Source organism: Perna viridis, chromosome 13 (genome assembly GCF_037379345.1).
Source record: "Perna viridis isolate PV_CMFRI_1.1 ecotype Kerala chromosome 13, ASM3737934v1, whole genome shotgun sequence".
Taxonomy (NCBI): Eukaryota; Metazoa; Mollusca; class Bivalvia; order Mytilida; family Mytilidae; genus Perna; species Perna viridis.
This window is the reverse complement of record NC_142457.1, coordinates 15,129,585-15,153,060: the sequence shown is the minus strand read 5'-3', so window position 1 is coordinate 15,153,060 and position 23,476 is coordinate 15,129,585. Positions and strand designations below refer to the sequence as shown.

General features: G+C 34.6%; 2 protein-coding genes across 4 annotated transcripts; both read left to right on the top strand.

Moving 5' to 3' along the window:
- The first annotated feature begins 1,252 nt into the window (after positions 1 to 1,252).
- Positions 1,253 to 15,322, top strand: LOC148599710 (uncharacterized). Of its 3 annotated transcripts, XM_088558439.1 has the most exons (7): positions 1,253 to 1,325; positions 1,640 to 1,775; positions 2,874 to 3,213; positions 4,115 to 4,281; positions 6,871 to 7,010; positions 12,426 to 12,556; positions 14,602 to 15,322. In XM_088558439.1, the coding sequence occupies exon 7, from the start codon at positions 14,627 to 14,629 to the stop codon at positions 15,320 to 15,322; it is 696 nt and encodes a 231-aa protein (XP_088414565.1). In that variant the 5' UTR covers positions 1,253 to 1,325; positions 1,640 to 1,775; positions 2,874 to 3,213; positions 4,115 to 4,281; positions 6,871 to 7,010; positions 12,426 to 12,556; positions 14,602 to 14,626. The 3 variants fall into 3 exon arrangements, with proteins under 3 accessions (XP_088414565.1, XP_088414563.1, XP_088414566.1); XM_088558437.1 differs by lacking the exons at positions 1,253 to 1,325; positions 1,640 to 1,775; positions 2,874 to 3,213; positions 4,115 to 4,281 and adding an exon at positions 5,244 to 5,384; XM_088558440.1 differs by lacking the exons at positions 1,253 to 1,325; positions 1,640 to 1,775; positions 2,874 to 3,213; positions 4,115 to 4,281; positions 6,871 to 7,010 and adding an exon at positions 7,068 to 7,241.
- Positions 15,323 to 15,334: 12 nt separating this feature from the next.
- On the top strand, positions 15,335 to 22,766 carry LOC148599709 (uncharacterized). The gene is made up of 2 exons (XM_088558436.1): positions 15,335 to 16,300; positions 21,561 to 22,766. The coding sequence occupies exons 1-2, from the start codon at positions 15,335 to 15,337 to the stop codon at positions 21,573 to 21,575; spliced, it is 981 nt and encodes a 326-aa protein (XP_088414562.1). The 3' UTR covers positions 21,576 to 22,766.
- The last annotated feature ends 710 nt before the right edge of the window (positions 22,767 to 23,476 follow it).

The following is a 23,476-nucleotide window of genomic DNA, read 5'->3' as shown; positions in this document are numbered from 1 at the left end:
TATCAAGTGAACGAATGACCTTAATATCTAATACTAAACACTAATCTGTTATCAGTTAACTAATGACCTTAGGAGTTAACAAAGAACACTAATAAGTTACAGTGAAATTTTTATTTTTATATCTAAAACAGAACACTTAAACCTGTCTTAACTGAACCTGAATACCTGTCTATAACAGACACTTTTTAATACAAAGAACCTTAGTGAGTGTGCTAATATACCCCACACATCCACAAATATGACTCTCGAATTAAAAGTCTTTAAAAAAAAAGAAAGTTCAGGGGTCTTATAGAAAATCTCAACATAACATGAACTTGATCTGTAACAGATCATGATACATTGTAAACTCACATACCAAACATCAGCTCAATATGTTGAGAAAAAAAGCCCTGAAAACTGTTGATTTAAAGGAAATTGTTAATTCGAAGGCCTGTAATTTTGGTAAAAGTCAGCGGAGCAGAACAAAACCTATAGATACTCATCATTTTTCAAAAGATAGGGGTTGAATATCTCAAATTTGGACTTTTTTTTTGGTTTTGAGGGGTACCAAATCCTCTTTTTGAGAAATATTCCTACTCAATCTTGCTTGAAAAAGTAACTTTACAAAATTGATGTCTTTTTTCAGAAGTACCATCAAAAGCTAGAGGAAAAATGTGCCCTTGGGCTAAATGGAGAGTGTTTTATTTAGACAGGGTCATGTACACCAAATGGCAAATATGGGGTCATAAATTGAAGATTTCCTGGTGCCATTGGTTGGAAATTATTATATGTGCACAGGCTTGCATACATAATACAGCATAGGGCTGCACAGTTAGCAGCTGTTGATGTATCACACCTGTGCCACAATACCAAATGCATAAATATAGCCCATCTGGTGTTGGAACCACATGGTTTCAACAACAGTAGGCAAACGTGTGTGTCAAAAGGGGAATGTATAAGTCACATTGCCCCTTTTCCGCCATGTTTAGTGCACCTTAAGATGCCAGATAATAATTTAGGTATTTTAATGGATTTAAAAGAAAATGGGCAGGGGAAAGTGTTCATTTATTCATTAAATTTCATTTTATTCGTATCAATATAAGAAATCTTTTTGAAAGATTTGGGTAGTCCTTAAAAGGACCTTTAAGCTGTCTGTCTTTCACTTAGGCATCTTCTTCTTGCAGTATGCATCATGCATCAGCTTATCTGGTACAGGATCTAGTTGCCCTTTTACATAGTCTGGTCTCTTTTTGTGGAGCTCTTTATTAATCTTGTGTTCCTAGTCTGACAGCTGCCTGTTGTAACCTTCTTGTCTTTACTTCAGGTTTCTGCTCATAAGTCCTTTTGTAAGTATACTCTCTGTCCATTTTATCAAAGAAGGTCTCACAGTCTTCAGACACTTTAATGTTCAACTCTTTGCTTTTCATCTTGGCTGATGTACCAGGTCTGTTGTTAGTCCTGTGTATTGCACAATGAAGTCTGCCTTCCATGTTTTTTTCCATGAGTTACATTTTTTTGGTAAACTCACACTCAATGCACGATGAACTCCTTCATTTTTATTTGTTGTGTGGAACATTCTCATGCTACTGACTGCTTCCTCACTAAGTATCATTTTCAGTAGTTCAAGCAGTATAATTTCATCAATTTCATCTATTTTCAGCACAGTGATGTTGTAAGTGTTTAGGTAAAAGGATCTGGTCCACCAGTTATCACTGACTGTACCTTTGCATACCACAGACTCCTTAAGGCAAGATGAACAGTCTCCACAATAACACTGGACTGTTGTTGAAAGTATGGTAGGTAATTCTTTACAAACTTTTTCTGTGTCCTTGTTATATTCATTCATTAACTGGTTCAGTATCATGGAACTGTGACACTTCAAGTCTAGGCTAAACATTTTCGTCAAGTCTTTGTTCTCTTCTTTAGTTTGTCCATGAAACATGGTCTCACTAAACTCAGCTCGCATTCCCACTCGGAATTGATGTTGGCTTAGATGTACTGGGTCAGCCAGTCTCTGCCCTTCCCACATAGGATACAGTACATGTATGGCATCTTCTACTCCTTTAGCGGAACGTGCATCTCCATCTGTTGTGGCATAACGGATAAGCATACCTTGCAGTGCAAGCTGATTTCCAATTTCTTTTCCCATGGCATATTCTGATATTGGTACAGTTCTATGAAGGGTAGCAGTACAGCCTTCATGGCCTGGGCACTCTGCATCAAATCCCTTTCCCCTGAGCCAAGCTCCCTTCCAACATAGTTGGTTTAGTGAAGATGCTGCGACTACAAACTTCCATGGAGTATTTTGTTCAATCCCAAGCATCTGTGCCTGTGATGCATTTAACCCTGGTTTCTTCCTGCTGGACCTTGTTGCATTTGGGTACTTGCCATCTAAGGTCACATCTATCACATTTTCTGGTTGTCCCTTCTTTTTGTTGTATGCCTTCACTTGTTCAACCTTATCTTTCATGTCGTCCTTGTTCTGCTTTACCATAACTTCGGTCGGTGTTTCTCTGCATACTACTCTTGCATGGAGGTGGAACACTTACACGGGCTAAAATCTCCTGGATCTTGGTGCTTCCTATTGGACTATCTAGTCCTGCTGAAACTAGTGCAATGTTAGTACCAGCTGGATTTAGCCCTGGCTTGTTGTTTTCAACTTCTGAGTACAACTTTGCTAGTGTTGGAGTCGCAAACCAACAGTTTGCACACCAAACTCTGTACATGATACAGGCACCCCATTTTCTGTCACTATGTGGCTCCATCCATGGCCTCTTGCAAGTTTTTGGTGTTTCCCTGTGCTGTTGGTACGCCAAGTTGAACATGTCAAACATCCTTTTACTCTCAATAATATGAGAATTATTTGATGTCACCTTTTCTTTGTCTGCTTTCAGGAACCGTGGCCGCAGGATCATACTGGATTTAATCACACCACTTCCATCTTCTTTTACCACCTGTGAGCTGTCAGTCCTGGATACGGAATCAGCTTTGATGCCATCTTGTTGGTGATCTTGCAGATTCATTTGGATGTAAGCTTTTGACTCTTCTTCATCTGATGAAACTGCATTCTCAGAAACGAGACCTTTTGACCATGGAGTATGACCTTTTTTGAACCGTCCAGCATTACTAACCTTGTGGCTTCCTGCTAGACCAGTTTTGCCTTTGTTGTGTGGAGTATTACCATCAGTAAACATATTTGAATCTTCTTCTTGTATGGTTCCGCAACAAAATTTGGTATGATTTTAGTATCAAAAGGGCTACTATTTATACTTTTTGGTTCTTTTGATAGTTTAGGTGAGAATTTCTAGATGCTGACGATGTTTACTTAGTCCTAATAAGGCTCGGGGTGCAGTCTTTTACTCATTAGGTCAGATAATTTGATCCTAATAGGATACTAGATCGCCCCCTGAGTGATGGGGGTTTTTCAAAGAATCATCAAAAGAAAGCCAATATGATGGTTTAATTCCGTATTATTGATAACGAATATTTGATTTGGGATTGTTTTTGAAGTTTTAAGTAGATACTAGTAAAAAAAATAAAATGCCTTTAGAAAAAAAAAAAAATGAAATTGACCATTTTTGCACCACTATATTATAATTTTCGTTCTTTGAGACCAAAATGTGATAAATCAATTTTGTTTTCTTTAAAATGTGAAGAAAAAAACTTGCTGTGATGAAAATTTCCTAAAATACCTGTGTAATTATTCAAACATTTTCTTATCTGAAGAACTTTATGTATGAGTATGCAACCCTGATCCTTTAGATTATTGGTCATATCGGCACCTGTAGAAAATAATTATTTACACAAATATTTTTCAACTTATCAAGAATCTGTAAATTGGGGCTGTTTTCTGAATCATTAAAGTAATTTATAATATTTTTTTCTATTTTTTTTATGAAGTAGAAGTATTTTTAATTTTAGCTTCATTTGATTCAATTCTATTTTTTTCCATATTTGGAATTTGAAAAAAAATTAAACCACTTTAAAACTATTTTGATAAAAGAAAATTTGTAATTTAAATACTATAATTATCCAAGAGAAAAAAACACTTTAGTTTGTGAAAATATCTCAAAAAGTAAAAAAGTTATTGCAATATTGATAAAAGTGGTCATATCTAACTTTTTGAATTTTTCAGATAAGAAAGAAGAGCTGAAAACAGTTTTGGGTAGCTGTCTTTGAAGCTGGTTTGTGGACATGATAATGGACCGATTTGATCGAAACTTTGCAGAATGATTGGAAATATGATGAAATAACAGAAGATGGTTTTTTTATTACAATATTTAACTTTAGCGCATCTGATAGGTACGAGACCACAATTATCTGCCCTTAGCTTTTCGTTGTTTTCACGAATATATTTCCTATAATAATAGGGGATTTTTCAAAAAATTTTTAGAAACACTTCCTTTCAGAATTTCTCATACTTTTTGTGCTCAAATGGAAGAAGAATAATGAAATTATTTTAGTAGATGTGTTGAAATGAGAAATTTGACATTTAGGTTGTGATTTGGTGAGGTCAAAAAAGGTCAAGTTTGTGACATCCGGGAGCCATTTTGGGTCATTTGTTAGGGTATCTCTGTGTTTATGCATAAACTTTGAAAAAATAATGGTAATTTTTTTTATATTTTTTATATAAGTTGTTGGAAGGTTCAAATTAACATCCCTGAAAATCCCTGAAGACAGTGGGAAAATTAATTGTGGTTTCGTGCCTTAAGGTATGAGATCACAATTATCTGCCCTTAGCTATTCCTGGTATACAACATGACATGAACTTGATCTGTAACTGATCATGATACATTGTAAACTCACATACCAAGCATCAGCTCAACATGTTGAGAAAAAAAGTCCTGAAAACTGTTGATTTAAAAGAAATTTTTAATTCGAAGGCCTGTAATTTTGGTAAAAGTCAGCGGAGCAGAACAAAACCTATAGATACTCATCATGGTAGAGTTACATACCAAATATCAGCTCGATATCTGTAAGCGTTTAGAAAAAAAGCCCCAAAAACTTTTATTTTTGAAAATTTGCTCAGTCCAATGCAAGTAATTTCGGTAAAAATCAGCAGAACAAAACGTAAACATGATCTGTTTATCAAGATGGTAGTTTCACAAACCAAAAATCAGCTTAATGTACGAGATCACAATTATCTGCCCTTAGCTATTCCTTGTATACGAATATAGTTCCTATTTTACTAGGGTATTTCTTTAAAAATTATTTAGACAACCTTACCTTTAGAATTTATTATTCTTTTTTGGTTCAATTGAAAGAAGAATAAAGGAAATAATTTAATAGATGTCTTGAATTAATAAAAAATACATATAGGGTGTGATTTGGTGAGGTCAAAAAAGGTTAACTTTTTGGCCTTTGGAAGCCATTTTGGGTCAAATTGAGGGGGTCTCTGTGTTCAGGTAGTTAAAATTGAAAAATGATGGTGAAAATTTGTAATTTTTGTTATGGAAGTTTAAGGCAAGATGGTCCCAAAATTGCATTTGATTTGAAGCGGTAGTTTTTTTTAATTTGAAAAATGCTATAATTAACTCGGTGTGAAAATTAATTGTGTCCCCGTACCTAATAGAGGAGTGTGTTTACATATAAAATCAGCTTTTATTGCTCCAGGACTGAGTATTTTTTTTATATTTCTGTGTAGATAATACCTTTGGGTACTGAAATATGTAAGAAGAAGTTTATTTTTCTGAAATTCTGTGAAATTCTGGCTATTTTTTGGGGGGGGGGAATTGGATTAGATTTCTATTTTTTTCAAATCTTTTTGTCAAAGGGGGTTTCAAATTGAAGTTTAGGGGTAAATTCCTACACACCCATACTGAAAAAGTTCATTTTAGCAAAATGGAGGCATATTACCAAAAGTACAGAACAAAGCTACAAGATCAATCAGCCCTTGGAGAGAACAGGGAATGTATTATATGGACAGGAACTTCAACACCCAATGGCAGATATGGGATTATAAATTGTAGATTTCTTGGTGCCATTGGCATTGAGTGGAAATCAGTTTATGTGCACAGGCTAGCATACATGATAGAGCATCAATCTGCTTATTTACCTGCAGTTGATGTTTCTCACTTGTGCCATAACACGAGGTGCATTAATGTTGCCCATTTGGTGTTAGAGCCTCACGGCTTTAACAACAGTAGGCAGACATGCGTGTCAAAAGGGAATGTATTGGTCGCATTGCCCCATTGCCACCTTGTTTAGTAGCCCTCAGGATGACAGACAATTATTTAGGTATTTTTGACAAAATTAAGGGAGGGGGAGGCCAGGCTAGGGGAAGGCAGTCTTTATTTATTTTATTTTTTATTTTTTTTGGCATCAACTAAGAATCTTTTTGAAAGATTTAGGTAGTCCTTAAAAGGACCTTTATGTCTGATTTTCTTCTTTCATCACTGGGGCATCTTTTTGCAGTAATTGCTATGCTGCAGCAATCCTGGTATAGCATCTAGTTGGCTCTTTTTGTAATCAGGTCTCTTTTTGTTGTACTCTTTGTAAGCCTTGTGATCTTCCATGTTTTGAGCTATCTATTGAAGTCGTGGTTTTTTTACCTCAGTACGTTTTTCATATTGCTGGTGGTAAACAAAGTCTTTGTACATCTTTTCGAAGAAAGCGTTACAGTCATTTGAAATCTGTATTCCCAAATTCTTGCTCTTTTTTTATGGCTGATGTACCAGGCCTGTTGTTGTTGCGATGAACTGCAGAATGTAACCTCCCCTCCATATTTTTGCTATGGGTTACATTTTTAGGTAGGCTTACACTCAGTACATGGTGGAAACCTTCATTCTTGTTCGTCGTGTGATATATTTTCATACTATTGATTGCTTCTTCACTTAGTATCATCTTTACCAGTTCAGTGACTAATTTTTTGTCTGTTTTGTCCATTTTTAGCACAGTGATGTTATAGTAGCTGAGGTAATAGGATCACAACCACCAGTTACTTGTTTCTGTTCCACCACACACCACGGAATCCCTGAAGCAGGATGAGCAGTCCCCATCCTAGCACTTTAGTGTAGCAGTTACAATTGCAGGTAAAATTTTACCAATTTTGTCTATGTTTCTTTCATGATCATTCATCAGTTGGTTTAAAATCATCGAACATCGACATCTCAAATCAAGGCTAAATTTCTGTTTCAATTCTTTATTTTCCATCTTTGATTTACCGAGAAACATGGCCTCACTGAACTCGGCACGTAATCCTGTACGAAACTGATGTTGGCTCAGGTGCACCGGATCAGCAAGTTTCTGCACTTCCCACAAAGGTACCAAGGCTTGGATAGCATCTTCAACTCCTTGTGCCGACCTGGCATCTCCATCAGTAGTAGCATACCAAATTAAAATACCCTGTAGTGCTAGTTGGCTTCCTACATTCTTTCCCATCTCATATTCTGAACGGGTGCCAATCTTTTGTGAGATGCAGTACATCCTTCATGGCCTCCGGGACACACTACTTCAAAAACAAGTCCTCGTAACCATGCTCCCTTCCAACATAATAGGTTTTGGGACACTGCAACAATGATATAATTTCTGTCTGTGTTTTGCTCTATCCCCAACATCTGTGACTGAGAAGCGTTAAGCCCTGGTTTTTTTTTTGGCTTGAGCAGCTTGAACCAGGATATCGACCATCTAGTGTCAAATCTACAAGATTTTCAGGCTTTCCCTTACTTCTGTTGTCAGCTTTTACTAGTTCTGTTTTCTCCTTCATGTCTTCTATATTCAGGTCTATCATCTCCTTTGCTACTCTGTCTTAATTTCTCTGCATGCTACTTCTGCTCCTGTGTCTTCCTGTTTCCTATTGGCCTGTCTAAGCCCACTGATGCCAATCCAACATTTGAATATGAAGGATAATCATTTTGTCCCCAATTTGTGAATTGTTTCTGGTTTTTGTATCATTTCTTTATTTTATTATTACAATTTTATATTTTTTCATATCAAAGAATTACTTTAAAAATTGCTTTTTTTTGTTGTAAATGTGTTTTTTTCCCCATATTTCTACCATATTAAGAATTAGATAATTCATACTTATTTTCTAATAAGTGTTTTTTGTTAAAGCAGCTTTAATTACTGATAACATAATTATCTAAGAATAATTACCACTTTAGTTTTTGAGAAAATCTTTGTTTAGAAAAGAAGTTCGAGACGTTTTTAAATAAGTGGTCATTTTTGCTTTTTTCTAGTATAAGAAGGTGGTTAAGCAAGGCTCACAATGGGTGTGTTGGAATCCAATTTGCCGGATCAAAAGTTGTTGGATTTAACCAAAACTTGTCCAAATGATGGCATATATATCAAAATTGTCAAAAAACTTCTTTATTTTGAATTCCAGAACTTGACCGCAACTTTTAAGAGAGGTCACATTTTTGTAAAACATGCTATTTTTATATGTTTTGGGGGTTTATTTCTTAGAATTCTTGGAATAAACATGAAATGTTGCAAAAAAAAAAACTATTTCTTTTCTCATTTTTTTTGCATTTTAGTCCAAAAATGGGTTTCTGTGGGATTTTCAATGTAAAACTCATAATTGCTTATGGCATCAGGGTAAAATTGGGCAAATGAGCTAATTATTGTCTCATTTTGAGTTTTTTGCACACACAGTGTCATAATAATAGCAAATAAACACTATTCATCAGCAGTAGACAGGGTAAAGGTAAAAATTTTAACATTTAGAATTTGTTTTTAACCTGCGGCAAAGGTCATTTGGCAAAATTAGAGTGTTAGTCAATTGTCTCAACCTCTTGGAATACTCCCTTGCACTGCGTTGGTATGAAATTCTGGATTATGGGAGGGAAATGTCTTAAAAATGTAAAAACAACCATGATTTCCCATTCTTTTACATATATTTTGAATAAATGTGCCACTTAAACCCCTACTGAGTTGACAAAAAACACTTATTTTGGAGCTGGTCATACACTAAAAAGCCTAAAAGCAGGAAAAAACCTGACTTGATATGAAAAAGAAACATCCAGATGAGTTCATATGTACCACATAAGCATCAAAACATGCATTTTAAAATATCTTTTCACTATTTTGTGGCTGTAGGAGTAAAATCTTAGTATAAACAGCATATTTACCAAAACGTGCAGTTTTACAACCCTGGTCCTGGCTTGATTTTAATTACCCGATCTGATAGTTTACTCTAAAACACTGCCTCTGGTTGTTTTTAAAGTACATTTAATGTGTCTATAGCAATTTGGAAGTAAGTTTGGGTTGATTCATTCCTTTTAGCTTCTAAAAATGAGTTTTTATATAAGTACTCCTGCACTATGTGGAAATGCTCTAACACTTAGACTTAGAAATGAATAGGCTTTCCACAGATGAAGCCTTTACTTGAGTTTCAAAATAAGCCAATCTAATAAGAGAGGTCACATTTTTGTAAAATTGATAAACAATCAGGTTGGCAGAGCCCAATTAATACCTTGTAAAATGAATTAATAAATGATTAACATCTTCAGTGTACTTGTCACTATGTTTAAAATGCCAATCTAATCGGAAAGTAACGAGAAAACCGAAAGAATAATTTTAAATTGATATCGGATTTTTGATATAAGCGACGCAATGATTTGTGGATGTAAGCGAGGAAAACTAATGGGAATGACTAGTAGTGTTAAGTGCTTTGTATAACAATTAATTATAGGGCCAAGTCAATGCAACTGTTATTGAACAGACGCGTAATGCCTCGAAGTGACAGTTTGAATTAGAGTCAATTTATATTCATTAGATAGAAATGTGAAATGAATAGACAATGTATTTATTGTAATATGAAGTCGTAAACAGGCCCGGCTATTGGAACCATAACATTTTTCCAAAAAAACAAATCACTGCTTAAAAGACAAATGTCCTAAGCATAGATGTTTTAAAAATTAATTTCGGACAATGTACACTAAAAGAATATGACTGGGTGCATTTTTTTTTTCATATACAATGCACTATATACAGAAACAAATAAAATATCTTTTATTTTTTAAACATTATTTTGTTGTTCATATATATTTTAAAGCGTCATATTTAATGCCTTTAAAATAAGAATCGCAATAGATATATCCCCAACTATAAAGAGACTGAGTCCTTGTAATTGTGTGCGGATTATTATCATTATTACACAAACATGGAATATACAGTACTTATTTACTTTCTGATGCCAGTACTTTTAATAACATTTTCTTATAAAACTCAGGTGATTTATATGTCAAACCTACAAAATTCATTTTTATTCCCATTTAGAAACAGTGACTTATAACATAACCAGTCTCGTTTTAGCATTGTGTTATTGCACTATTAATGATATTGTACAGTGAAACCTATCTTTACCGAACCCTCTTTGAAATAGTAATCAAGGGAACCAAGGTTATAGCCGTAATCAAAAGAATGTAATCCAGGGACAAAGACCAGACATGGAAAACAGACATACAGTTTTCATGGTGCTGATGGATACATCATAACGATCCACGAGTTCATGATGACGACCATAAAACTTCTGTAGTGATGACTTCAATCTTGTAGCAACATAACCCTGTTCCAGAAGCTATTTGTTAGAGTTCTAGCACGATACACAAAAAGTCTGCGTAGTTTCAGCAAGCGCTGGCATAACGTATGAGTTGTGATATGAACACTCCATACGCAGGAGCCGAAGGGATGTTGCCACAGAAGAAAGGAAAGTTTACAATTCTGAATAAAAAGTCATCAAGTTTGTCGTAAAGTTTGGTCGTTTTCCCATACCATCGATTTCTAATTGTAGGTCAAGATATGAGGCTGACTTCACAGTGTCTGTAGTATCCTTTATCTCAAGTTCTTTTGGGTAGATGCGATGTATCAAATCCCCGAAATTAGGATTTTTTAAAGATAATACGTCATCTATATAGCGGAAACTGAGATTGAAGGATCTAGCCAAACGATATTCTTTCTTTCTGATCAAACAAGCTATAAAGTCAGCCTCATAAGAGTGAAGAAATAGGTCAACAAGTAAAGGACCACAATTTGTTCCCATTGGAATGCCGACCGTTTGTTGAAAAACATGTCCACCACACTGGACAAATATGTTGTCGATTAATTATTCTAGCATTTTGTAAACATCTTCCTCTGTATATTTGGAAGATGATTTGGAATTATTTCTTACAAAGTATGAGTAATCTCTACCAAAATGTTTACAAAAATGTAGCCGTCTTTGTAAGAATCATACAAATTCTGTAAAATATGATATACCCCAAAAAGGCTACATATTTTTTATTTTTGTTATTAACTTGTTTTATAGGTCTTTATGATGAAATGAATAATTATTCATTCCAATCTGTCTGCTCTTTGAAGATAATCCACATGGAAAATCCAACATTTTTTATTATATTTTACTGTCAATTACAGAGTTATCTCCCATAACTTTGAATTCTACAGTATATTCTATATAATTTTTATCTCCTTAGAGCATGGGTTATATGAAAAACCACGTTAATAATTGATTTATGTTAACTATAACACATTAATTAAAATATCAAAAATAAAAATATGTAGGCTTTCCAACCATGCATCACATTTTGCATGGTTCTTATCTGGAGTGCTACTTCATGTTTCACCTTACAGGCGCTTTGTAAAACCTAGATTTAACCAACCATTTATACATGTAATTATTTTGAAATGCCTGAGTATACCAACTCTAAGTCAGGACCATTGCAGTGTCAGAGTTTCTTTTAAATTGACTTGATTATGGATTGGAGAAGTGTTTGGTAATTTTGTTGGTACCCTTACTTAATAGGGTATGTAAGTCTCGTCATGTGACTCCGTGATTTTATGAGAATGGGTCCCCATTCAAATGCATGGAGACTTGTCATTAACACATCAATGGGTTCAATACTAAGAGCAAAGTTTTTTTTTGTGTAGAAATACTGATAAAAAATGACAAATACCTTGTTCTAAATTATAAAAAATATTATGAAAAGCATAAAATAGAAGATTTTGCATTGTGATTCTGCGGACACCGCTTCATGGCGTAAACAAACACTTACACTTGCAGGACTTAATATAGAAGTTTTCAAAGTAGATGCACACTTATTATGTATATTTGAATGTAAGAATCACTCACCTAATGTATTTTTGCTCCTTTCAATTGATATTTTTTTCAAAAAATAATGTTTTATGCTGTTCTTGAGGATTTTGAGAAAAAACAGTTATTTCCCCTGACATATGGTCACTTAATATCAGATTCATTCATGTTGACCACTTTCTTGAAAAGTTTTGGTGCAAATTACTGTTACGATACATATTATAGTTTACGACAAGTCTGGAATAACAATTTTTTATCATACTTTAGGGATATTTCTTTCTGTAAACCTTGAATTGTCCGTGACTCAGTCAGAGGCCTAATTTTCATAGCATAAAACATAAGAATTTCATGTATTATGGTCATATGGTGACAATTGTACTTTTTTCATGTAATAAATACAATATTCTGTCTTATATAGGTATTAACAATCAATAATAGATGTCAATTGCCAGGTTTTAGAAGTTTGACTGAACAAAGTGCCCTGCCGCAGCACCACAGCCATATGTATTGGAACACTTGATTTGAAAATAACCTTCTTAGAAGATTCATGTAAGTATTTTTATTTGTTAGCATACACTGCACAATCATATTGTGTAGTTAGAATGCTGATTTTATCCTTTACCAGAAAAAAAAAACTGCATTTAAGTTGAAAATATGTGTTTTTCAATACCAAATTTCCCTCGGCAAATAGCAAGAAATGGATAAAAGAAGCTAATTTTACAGATTTTCGTGTATTAGAGCTATGTTTCTGTCAAACTAATGATGAAACAATGTTGTATTTTGTTCATCTTTCATTATTTATGGAATGAACAGCATTGAATTTATTTTTTTTCACAAGGGAAAAAAGCTGTCTTGCATGATTTGCACAGTGATTCTAATATGCCCTGGCAAGGATCAAAATAATGTACCAGAGCTCTGTAACTTCTTATTTGTGTCATAAAACGGATGTACTTAGTGAAAAAAACACTTTTCCTGTTTGTTCATTCAGATGAGTGGAGGTACAGGGAAAAGAGTAATATTTATTTCCCTGCATTAGGTTGACCAATCATGTACCCTATTCAGATGAAGGCACGAAACCACAATTAATTATCCCGCTGTCTTCTTTATAGCCTTTCTGTAATTTAGATAATTCCACCAGCGCAATTCAATTCAGATTTTCAGGGATGTTAATTTGAACCTTCCAACAACTTATATAAAAAATATAAAAAAATTACCATTATTTTTTTCAATTTATATGCATAAACACAGAGATACCCTAAAAAATGACCCAAAATGGCTTCCGGATGTCACAAACTTGACCTTTTTTTACCTCACCAAATCACAACCTAATTGTCAAATTTCTCATTTCAACACATCTACTAAAATAATTTCATTATTCCTCTTCCATTTGAGCACAAAAAAGTATGAGAAATTCTGAAAGGAAGTGTTTCTGAAAAATTTTTGAAAAATCCCCTATTATTATAGGAACTATATTCGTATACAACGAAAAGCTAAGGGGAGATAATTGTGGTCTCGTACCTATTAGATGCGCTAAAGTTAAAATATTGTAATAAAAAACCATCTTCTGCTATTTCACCATATTTCCAATCATTCTGCAAACTTTCGATCAAATCGGTCCATTATCATGTCTGCAAACCAGCTTCAAAGACAGCTACCCAAAACTGTTTTCAGCTCTTCTTTCTTATCTGAAAAATTCATAAAGTTAGATATGACCACTTTTATCAATATTGCAATAAGTTTTTTACTTTTTGAGATATTTTCACAAGCTAAAGTGTTTTTTTCTCTTGGATAATTATAGTATTTGAATTACAAATTTTCTTTTATCAAAATAGTTTTAACGTGGTTTAATTATTTTTTTTCAAATTCCAAATATGAAAAAAAAAAGAATTGAATCATATGAAGCTAAAATTAGAAATACTTCTACTTCATAAAAAATAGAAAAAAATATTATAAATTACTTTAATGATTCAGAGAACAGCCCCAATTTACAGATTCTTGGTAAGTTGAAAAGTATTTGTGTAAATAATTATTTTCTACAGGTGCCGATATGACCAATAATCTAAAGGCTCAGGGTTGCATACTCATACATAAAGTTCTTCAGATAAGAACATTTTTGAATAATTACACAGGTATTTTAGGAAATTTTCATCACAGCAAGTTTTTTTCTTCACATTTTAATAAACAAAATTGACTTATCACATTTGGGTCTCAAAGAACAAAAATTATAATATAGTGGTGCAAAAATGGTCAATTTCATTTTTTTTCTAAAGGCATTTTATTTTTTTACTAGTATCTAATTAAAACTACAAAAACAATCCCAAATCAAATATTTGTTATCAATAATACGGGATTAAATCATCGTATTGGCTTTCTTTTGATGATTCTTTGAAAACCCCCCATCACTCAGGGGGTGATCTAGTATCCTATTAGGATCAAATTATCTGATCTAACGAGTAAAATACTGCACCCTGAGCCTTATTAGGACTAAGTAAACATTGTCAGCATCTAGAAATTCTCACCTAAAGTATCAAACGAACCAAAAAGTATAAATAGTAGCCTTTTTGCGACTAACATCATACCAAATTTTGTTGCAGAACCATACAAGAAGAAGATTCAAATATGTTTACTGATGGTAATACCCCACACAACAAAGGCAAAACTGGTCTAGCAGGAAGCCACAAGGTTAGTAATGCTGGACGGTTCAAGAAAGATCATACTCCATGGTCGAAAGGTCTCGTTTTTGAGAATGCAGTTTCATCAGATGAAGAAGAGTCAAAAACTTACATCCGAATGAATCTGCAAGATCACCAACAAGATGGCATCAAAGCTGATTCCATATCCAGGACTGACAGCTCACAGGTGGTAAAAGAAGATGGAAGTGGTGTGAATAAATCCAATATGATCCTGCAGCCACGGTTCCTGAAAGCAGACAAAGAAAAGGTGACATCAAATAATTCTCATGTTACTGAGAGTGAAAAGATGTTTGACATGTTCAACTTGGCATACCAACAGCACAGGGAATCACCAAAAACTTGCAAGAGGCCATGGATGGAGCCACATAGTGACAGAAAACGGGGTGCCTGTATCATGTACAGAGTTTGGTGTGCAAACTGTTGGTTTGCGACTCCAATACTAGCAAAGTTGTACTCAGAAGTTGAAAACAACAAGCCAGGGCCAAATCCAGCCGGTACTAACATTGCACTAGTTTCAACAGGACTAGATAGTCCAATAGGAAGCACTAAGACCCAGGAGATTTTAGCGTGTGTAAGTGTTCCACCTCCATGCAAGAGTGGTATGCAGAGAAACACCGACTGAATTTCTAGAGTTATGGTAAAGCAGAACAAGGACAACATGAAACATAAGGTTGAACAAGTGAAGGCATACAACAAAAAGAAGGGACAACCAGAAAATGTGATAGATGTGACCTTAGATGGCAGGTACCCAACTGCAACAAGGTCCAGCAGGAAGAAACCAGGGTTAAATGCATCACAGGCACAGATGTTTGCGATTGAACAAAATACTCCATGGAAGTTTGTAGCCGCAGCATCTTCACTAAACCAGCGATGTTGGAACGGAGCTTGGCTCAGAGGAAAGGGATTTGATGCAGAGTGCCCAGGCCATGAAGGTTGTACTGCTACCCTTCATAGAACTATACAAATATCAGAATATGCCATGGGAAAAGAAATTGGAAATCAGCTTGCACTGCAAGGTATGCTTATCCGTTATGCCACAACAGATGGAGATGCACGTTCCGCTGAAGGAGTAGAAGATGCCATACATGTACTGTATCCTATGTGGGAAGGGCAGAGACTGGCTGACCCAGTACATCTAAGCCAACATCAATTCCGAGCGGGAATGCGAGCAGAGTTTAGTGAGACCATGTTTCATGGACAAACTAAAGAAGAGAACAAAGACTTGAAGAAAATGTTTAGCCTGGACTTGAAGTGTCGCAGTTCCACGATACTGAACCAGTTAATGAATGAATATAACAAGGACACAGAAAAAATTTGTAAAAAACTACCTACCATCCTTTCAACTACAGTCCAGTGTTATGGTGGAGACTGTTCATCTTGCCTTAAGGAGTCTGTGGTATGCAAAGGTACAGTCAGTGATAACTGGTACACCAGATCCTTTTACATCAGCACTTACAACATCACTGTGCTGAAACTAGATGAAATTGATGAAATTATACTGCTAGAACTACTGAAAATGATACTTAGAGAGGAAGCAGTTAATAGCATGAGAATGTTCCACACAACAAATAAAAATGAAGGAGTTCATCGTGCATTGAGTGTGAGTTTACCAAAAAATGTAACTCATGGAAAAAACATGGAAGGATGTTAAAACTGTAGCATTGCATTTGCACAAAGTATGCCTTCATAAAACTCCGAAGTGGTCGGTTTCAATTTATTATATATACTTATAAATTTGCCTCAACGGATCGCTTTACAAAATTATGACAAATTAAAACAAAAAATCAAAAACAAAAAAAACGACCACATTACTTTGTACAGAACACCGAATCAAGTTAACAAAGAAACTTTATTAAACCCAGTATATTTGTTTAAATTTTGTCATCTGCAATTGTTCTAACATAGAGCATGCAAAAGCTAAATCTTAAAAAAACGTTGCAAGTATCATTTATATTCTCTCCAAAAAAATAATAAAAGTCTTTTCACACCATATCAGACTTTTTTTTTATTTTATATTTTAGAACATTGTTCCACGTATGTGATAAACATGGAAAGACTTTTGTTATAGTGTGATCATGCTAAAACAAGTGTGACTTTTTCGTACGCATTCTGGTATTGGGTTTTTACTTGCTTCGTCTGAAAAGAAAAGAAAAGTGATTCCAACACTCGATCAATGAAGAACTTGATCATTTTTTTCTGCAAATTCAGTTTCCAACTAATCGTAACTTCTCGGTCAATCTCGCTGATTCCGAGCATAGCCGGGATTAGTCAAGGGTGTACTGATTGGTTTCCAACTTGAGTCGTTTAGATCGCATTCTCATTTTCCCTTGGTCGCGTAAGTTACTAACTTTGTACATGAAAAAAGTTGTGTTTATTCAAAAATATAATACATCGTTGTTTCTCCAAAAATGGTACACCTAGATATGATTATATAGTTCTTGGTAGAGATTCCTCATACTTTGTAAAAAAAAAATCCCAAATCCTCTTCCAAATATACAGAAAATGTTTTCAAAATGCTGGAATTTTTTATCGACAACATATTTGTTCAGTGTGGTGGGCGCGTTTTCAACAAACGGTCAGTATTCCAATGGGAACAAATTGTGCTCCTCTACTTGTTGACCTATTCCTACACTCTTATGAGGTTGACTTTATAGCTGATCTGATCAGAAAGAAAGAGCATCGTTTAGATAGATCCTTTAATCTCAGTTTCCGCTATATAGATGACGTACTTTCTTTAAACAATCCTAGTCTCGGGGACTTGATACATCGCATCTACCCCAAAAACTTAAAATCAAAGATACTACAGAAACTGTAAAGTCAGCCTCATATCTTGACCTACACTTAGATATCTATGGTAAAAGAAAATTATTGACCAAACTACGACAAACGTGATGACTTTTCATTCAGAATTGTCAACTTTCCTTTCATCGGTGGCAACAGCCCTGGATTACATTCTTTTGATTACCGCTATAACCTTGGTTCCCTTGATTATTCTTCAGCACCTGCGTATGGAGTTTTCATATTACAACTCATAGGTTATGTCAGAGCTTGCTATAACTACGCAGACTTTTGGAACGCGCTACGACTCTTACAGTTAGGCTTCTGAAACAAGGTTATGTTGCTATAGGATTGAAGTCATAACTATAGAAGTTTTATGGCCGCCATCATGTACTCGTGGACCGTTATGTTGTATCCATCTGCACCATGAAAACTGATTTGTTCATCATGTCATAGTTTTCCTTTACTCTTTCGTCTACCCGGACTTGACTTTTTATGAGCATCTCGCTTGGTGTTTCTAGAAAAACATTGGACATTTGCCCTACCAGTGTACCTAGTCCATGCGCCCAGGTTTTATTGGAGTCCGAGTTGCTCATTTGATTTTGTTACTCGTGTGTATTGTTTTTAGTTAGTTAATGTTCTTTGTTGTGTATATCTATTTTCCATGTTTGGTCTTTGTCCCTGGATTATTTCCTTTGATTTCAGTAGAAATGTTTATTGAGGTTGATAATATATGAATAAGAATGGAGACACGAGAAGAAAAAAATCGGTTCTGGTTTAATCCGTAAACCATCAGAATTGTGTTTTTTTTTTACTAGTTTGATAGAATCAAATTTTCTCATAAAACAGTTCATGGTATTAAAACGGAATAGATTATACTCGTAAGGGTTTACACAAAACGGAACTTCTGTCGTTTTCCTAATCACCTATTTTCACTGCGTTTCCTTGTTTGCATGAAATAATTCGATATGGTCACATTTGTCAGCAAATAAGATATTTCCACCATAGAGTCATGATTCTCTACATCATATAAATTTTTGTGTTTGATGACCCTTGTTATCATTACGTTAAAATCAGAAATAATACACAACCATCGCACTGTTTCCTACGACTTTGGTTCTTGTGTTGCTGATGAGCGTGTACAGTCAGTGACGGATCCAGAAGGGGTGCAGGAGGTTAACAGCCCTTTTTTACTGCAGAATTTGTCATTTTTTGTGTAAAATTGACAGAAAATGGCAAATGATGTCCTAGCACCCTCTTTTTCTGAGGAACGTCGACTAGCACTCGTCTTTTGGACAAGTCTGAATCCAGCCCTGACAGTACACATTTGTACCAAAAATTGCATTGTATTTATGATTTGTATTCTTTTAATTGTCGATGACACTGCTCTCAAGATCATAAGAATGAAATCAGTCCACATTACTTTGATGCTTAGATGAGATTAATACAAACGTTCTAATGATTTGTTAGAGTTGTGTCCCTTACTCTACGGGTACCCTCTTCAGTCATTAGCTTCCTCCTCGATTGACCCATTTTGTTATATCATTCTCTCATTTCGTGTTTTACCTTAGGCCTTCAAGTAAATGTAATTCCAGTTCTATGCTTTTGGTGGCTCCTTTTGTGAAAAAAAAAGTTTCTTTCATTGGTTTTAAGGTATAATACATTGTGGCAATAACTCTTAATACATTTCATACAACTTCTTAAGACTAATGAAATTTAAAGGAAGCATTTGACCAACTAAAAGGTTTTTTTCCTTATAATTTATGGTTTTTAAGATATTAAGTTAAAACTGCAAAAAGCATGATTTTTGCTTTTCAAGAGCACTTAACAAGGAGTTATCCAGCAACTTCAGCCAAAAGAACCTTGCAGGCCTTACCAAAGGTACCATTTACTCAATTCCATGTTTCTATATGATATAAGTATCAGTTTGAATTAGCTTTTCAATATATTAGCCTATAAAATGCTTCAAAGACACAGCTTGATATATCTACAACTGAAGATGTGGAATCTTGAAGAATAACAACAGAAAAATGGTCAAAGAACTTAAAACTTGTAATACTTAACTTGGTCATGATTATATTGATAAGACAGACCAATGAACTAAATGCTTTCTAGATTCCCATTAGTTTTTCTTGAGGTCAGCATTTTTCTATAGTTTGAAACATACCAGCAAAATATTCTTGGTCTCTTTTGAGGCCTACTTATGAAAACATTCTAGTCTATACCTAAAATCAATCCAAACCTACCTTTTGTCTTATAGAACCTTGTGATACCATTTCACAGATTTGATAAGTTATTGTGTGGATACAAGGGAAACGTTTTATGGCCCCTACAAACAAAACAATTTCAGTCTCAACCCCAAAAATCAATCCCAGCCTTGCTTTTGAAGTCTTGTGCTTTGACACTTTGCCTTACAATTTCAAGGAGATCCATACCCTTTTATTTCAGTTACCCTCCAGACTTCAGGAAAATGTTTGTTTCTGACCACTTACATGTATTCCTAATTGGTTTCTCCATATATCGGGCAAATGTTTGTTTCTGACCACTTATTCCCAATTGGTTCAAGTATAGACCTGTGATTTATTACAGATCTGGTTCAAGTAGTGACCCTAAAAATCAATTCCAGAATTCCAGCAGCACACCATTTATATGTTGCAAGTTTTTGGGAGTATAAAAATTGTGAACACATCATTCTTGCCTTTCAAGGCAATAATCTTATGAGTCTACCTTAAACTCGGAAAGGTAAAATGGTGGGAAATCTCTCGCAGAAATTTAATTTAAAAGCCACGTACATTTTTAACAATCGGCTTATAATGGGAGAAACAAATTCTTACCTCTTCTAAAACTTGAATTTTATGAGCATGATCAAGAATTACATGCTTGGCTTCTAACAATTCATTTTTGAGTGTTTTTGTGGTCTGACATTATTTCAGATGTAAAAGTACTGATATTGCACAAAAGAAGCTCTATTACTTTGCTAATATCGTTCATATCTCTTTGTTGAGGAGTTGAATCGTTTATGAACTTCTCTCCTACAAAAGAAACAGATTTTTATTGTCGAAAATTATTGATTATCATCATTAGATTTCAAAATGCACTCCTGTTCCGACGCAATCGGTATTGGGTTTGATTTCACATTACGTTATATCTATGATGTGTAACCATGGCAACGTAACCGATTGAGTTTTAATAGCCATAAGTGATAGCAATCGCGAAATTCGTATGCTCCGTTAGGGGGTGTTTGTGTCCGGAAGATCAGTTTTAGTCTCGTTTATATATTGAATTATGTATATTGAATAATTGAACCAATAGACCTTTCTGTGTTAAGTTTATTAGCATGCCCAATATACATTTCCGCGAGTTAGGACTTGGGTAGAACAAAAGGATACAAGAGCGCAGTTATTATTAATGCATTTTCCACAGGGTACCTATGTAATTTGAAAATTAATTTCAAGAAAACCACACAAATTAGGAGTAAATGGGTTGCAGTTCCTGAAACTAGAAAAGCATAGCTTTCATTTGCACAAAAAAATTTAAGTTGTTATGGACTCTTAAAATTCAGCACAAAATGCACTGGAAAAAATGAAGCATCTAGATTTCATTTATGAGAAATCATTTCAACCCTATAACATATTATTAATTATTACTAAAATAAAAAATAATCATAAATGGGTAAGCTTGAAAATAAATTTCAAGCCAGGTACCACCTTGTATTCAATACTCAGTACCATGTTGGGGTAAAAAAAGTTACCGGTAGAATGTAAACAAATAATTGCACTATTGTATCCAAAATAATTTTCATTATTAAATAAACACAGTAGAATGAACAAAGCGAGACAATGCGTCGACTATCTTTCTCAAATATAACGTCGTTGTGTTTACAATTTACAATGACTTACATGTATTTAGATTCTAACATTTTACAATCAATATACAAGTACGCTATGTTTTAGATCATTCGAAGGGAAGTGAGTATGTTTACACATAAAATATTCATTGAGTACTCAATTTAAATATGACTGCAGTTATGAATGATTTCACGCTAATAGCCATTCTGTTTCTTTTTTGTTTTTTTTTTGCAGTGGTATCCTACATAGTAACATGAATGAACTGTCCCATACTACCATACATCGTGTACTAAGTTACAGCCCTAGATTAATCCTACGAGGAGGAATGACCCGGCCAGCGAAAGCTATACTTTATATAGCCTAGCTGGCCGAGTGGTCTAGGGCGCTGGACTTTGTGCAGGCGGTGTTGCCATAGATGTCACAGCAGTACGAGTTCGAGTCCCGCGGAGGGAACGACCAAAAATTTGCATCGCAAATTTGACAGTTCTAACATCGTTGGGAATTTTTCAGACCTTTATATACGTTTATATATCTTCCTGTATAAATTCGATCCGATGGAGCAGTGTAGCAAATAGAGTCGTCACATTCTGAGACGTTTGTATATATATATATATATGTATATGTATATATATAAATTTATATATGGACCTGTTGAATTACGTTGGCCTCGGAATTCGTCCTCTGTTAATATAAGGTTACAGACCACCAATTCAACCAATGAGCATTTGGAACGTACGCAAAAATAGTCCTACGCAGAAATTACCCCTGTTCCTCATAGTGCTGTGAAAAAAGTTCTCATCTCATTTAAAAAATTTAAACAGTTTCTGAAAGGAAAAACATTTCTGTACATTTTATAGGTGCATTTTGCTTCTTGTGATGTGAAGCCTAATCTCCATAATGATTTCTAAATATACCCCTATCTTGTGAAAACACTGGGATTTACCATGCTATTTATAGACACTTCACTTCCGGTGACCAGTACTGCACTGCAAGTCTGCTAACCCCACATGCCATTCTGTGGATTGTGAGCTGACATATGTAGAATCATGCTGATATATAGTCCTCTGCAGGTTAAAGTTAAGGTAAAGTCCAGAGAAGCCATTGAATATTGTGAAATTAGCATAGAAGCCTATGGGAAGTGGAATTAGTGGTTTTTAGCCTATAATCTGAACAGGTCCACTGGCCACTGACTTCGTTAAAGTCCATAATTGATAATTAACACATAAATTATAGCTATCTGTGATTGGCGTATTGATATTCGCGTTGTGACGATTTGGAGGGAGAATATCCGAAAGTGAAATTATCCAATTTATTTCACGGTGTGAATTGTCGATTTATTTTACACTGGGAACAATCGTTAAATCACCACTGTCTGAAGAACTATGTATGGGTACCAGATTACCATAAATTATCCAATGATAAAGCTGACAAGATGTTTCATTTTCGGTTGTTTTCTGTAGCCGAATGATTTGGCCAGTTCTTCTATCAATTTCATGCATTTCAAATATTTATCATCGTTCCATTCCGTAAAGTTACAATGAGCCCATGGGTTTTGTGCATCTTCTCTTAGCTAAAGAAAAAAAGTCATCATTGTGCTCTTAAAAATACAAAAATACTGACTATATAGAAATGGCAAATTTCGGTATATTGTTTGCTTTCAACTGTAGCAATAGAACCAAATACGTAGGTAGTTCAAGATTCAAAATTAATCATTTACAAAAAGAACTCAAAACTGAAAATATCGAATAAGCCTATAGGGTATGTAAGTCTCGTCATGTGACTCCATGATTTCACGAGAACAGTTATAATCTGCCATTCAAAAGCATGGAGATAAGTCATTTAGAAAGCGTTGAATTCAGTGTAAAGGGCAAAACATCGGTTTGTGTAAAAATGCCGATAAAAAAATAATGACAAATATCTATTTCTACATGATAAAGGTATTTAGAAAAATAATAAAATGGAAGATTTTGCATGTTAATACACCGTTTCGAGTACCCGGAAGTAAACAATTAAATGCAGCTCGGTCTTCGGTTTTTAATACGTTCTACGTCGGACATTCCGGTAAAGAAAATGAAACTAGAACGATACTTACTTACCCTATTCCAGTCTCTGTAAGTTCTATTTTAGTATGTCAAAGGAACAACATGGAT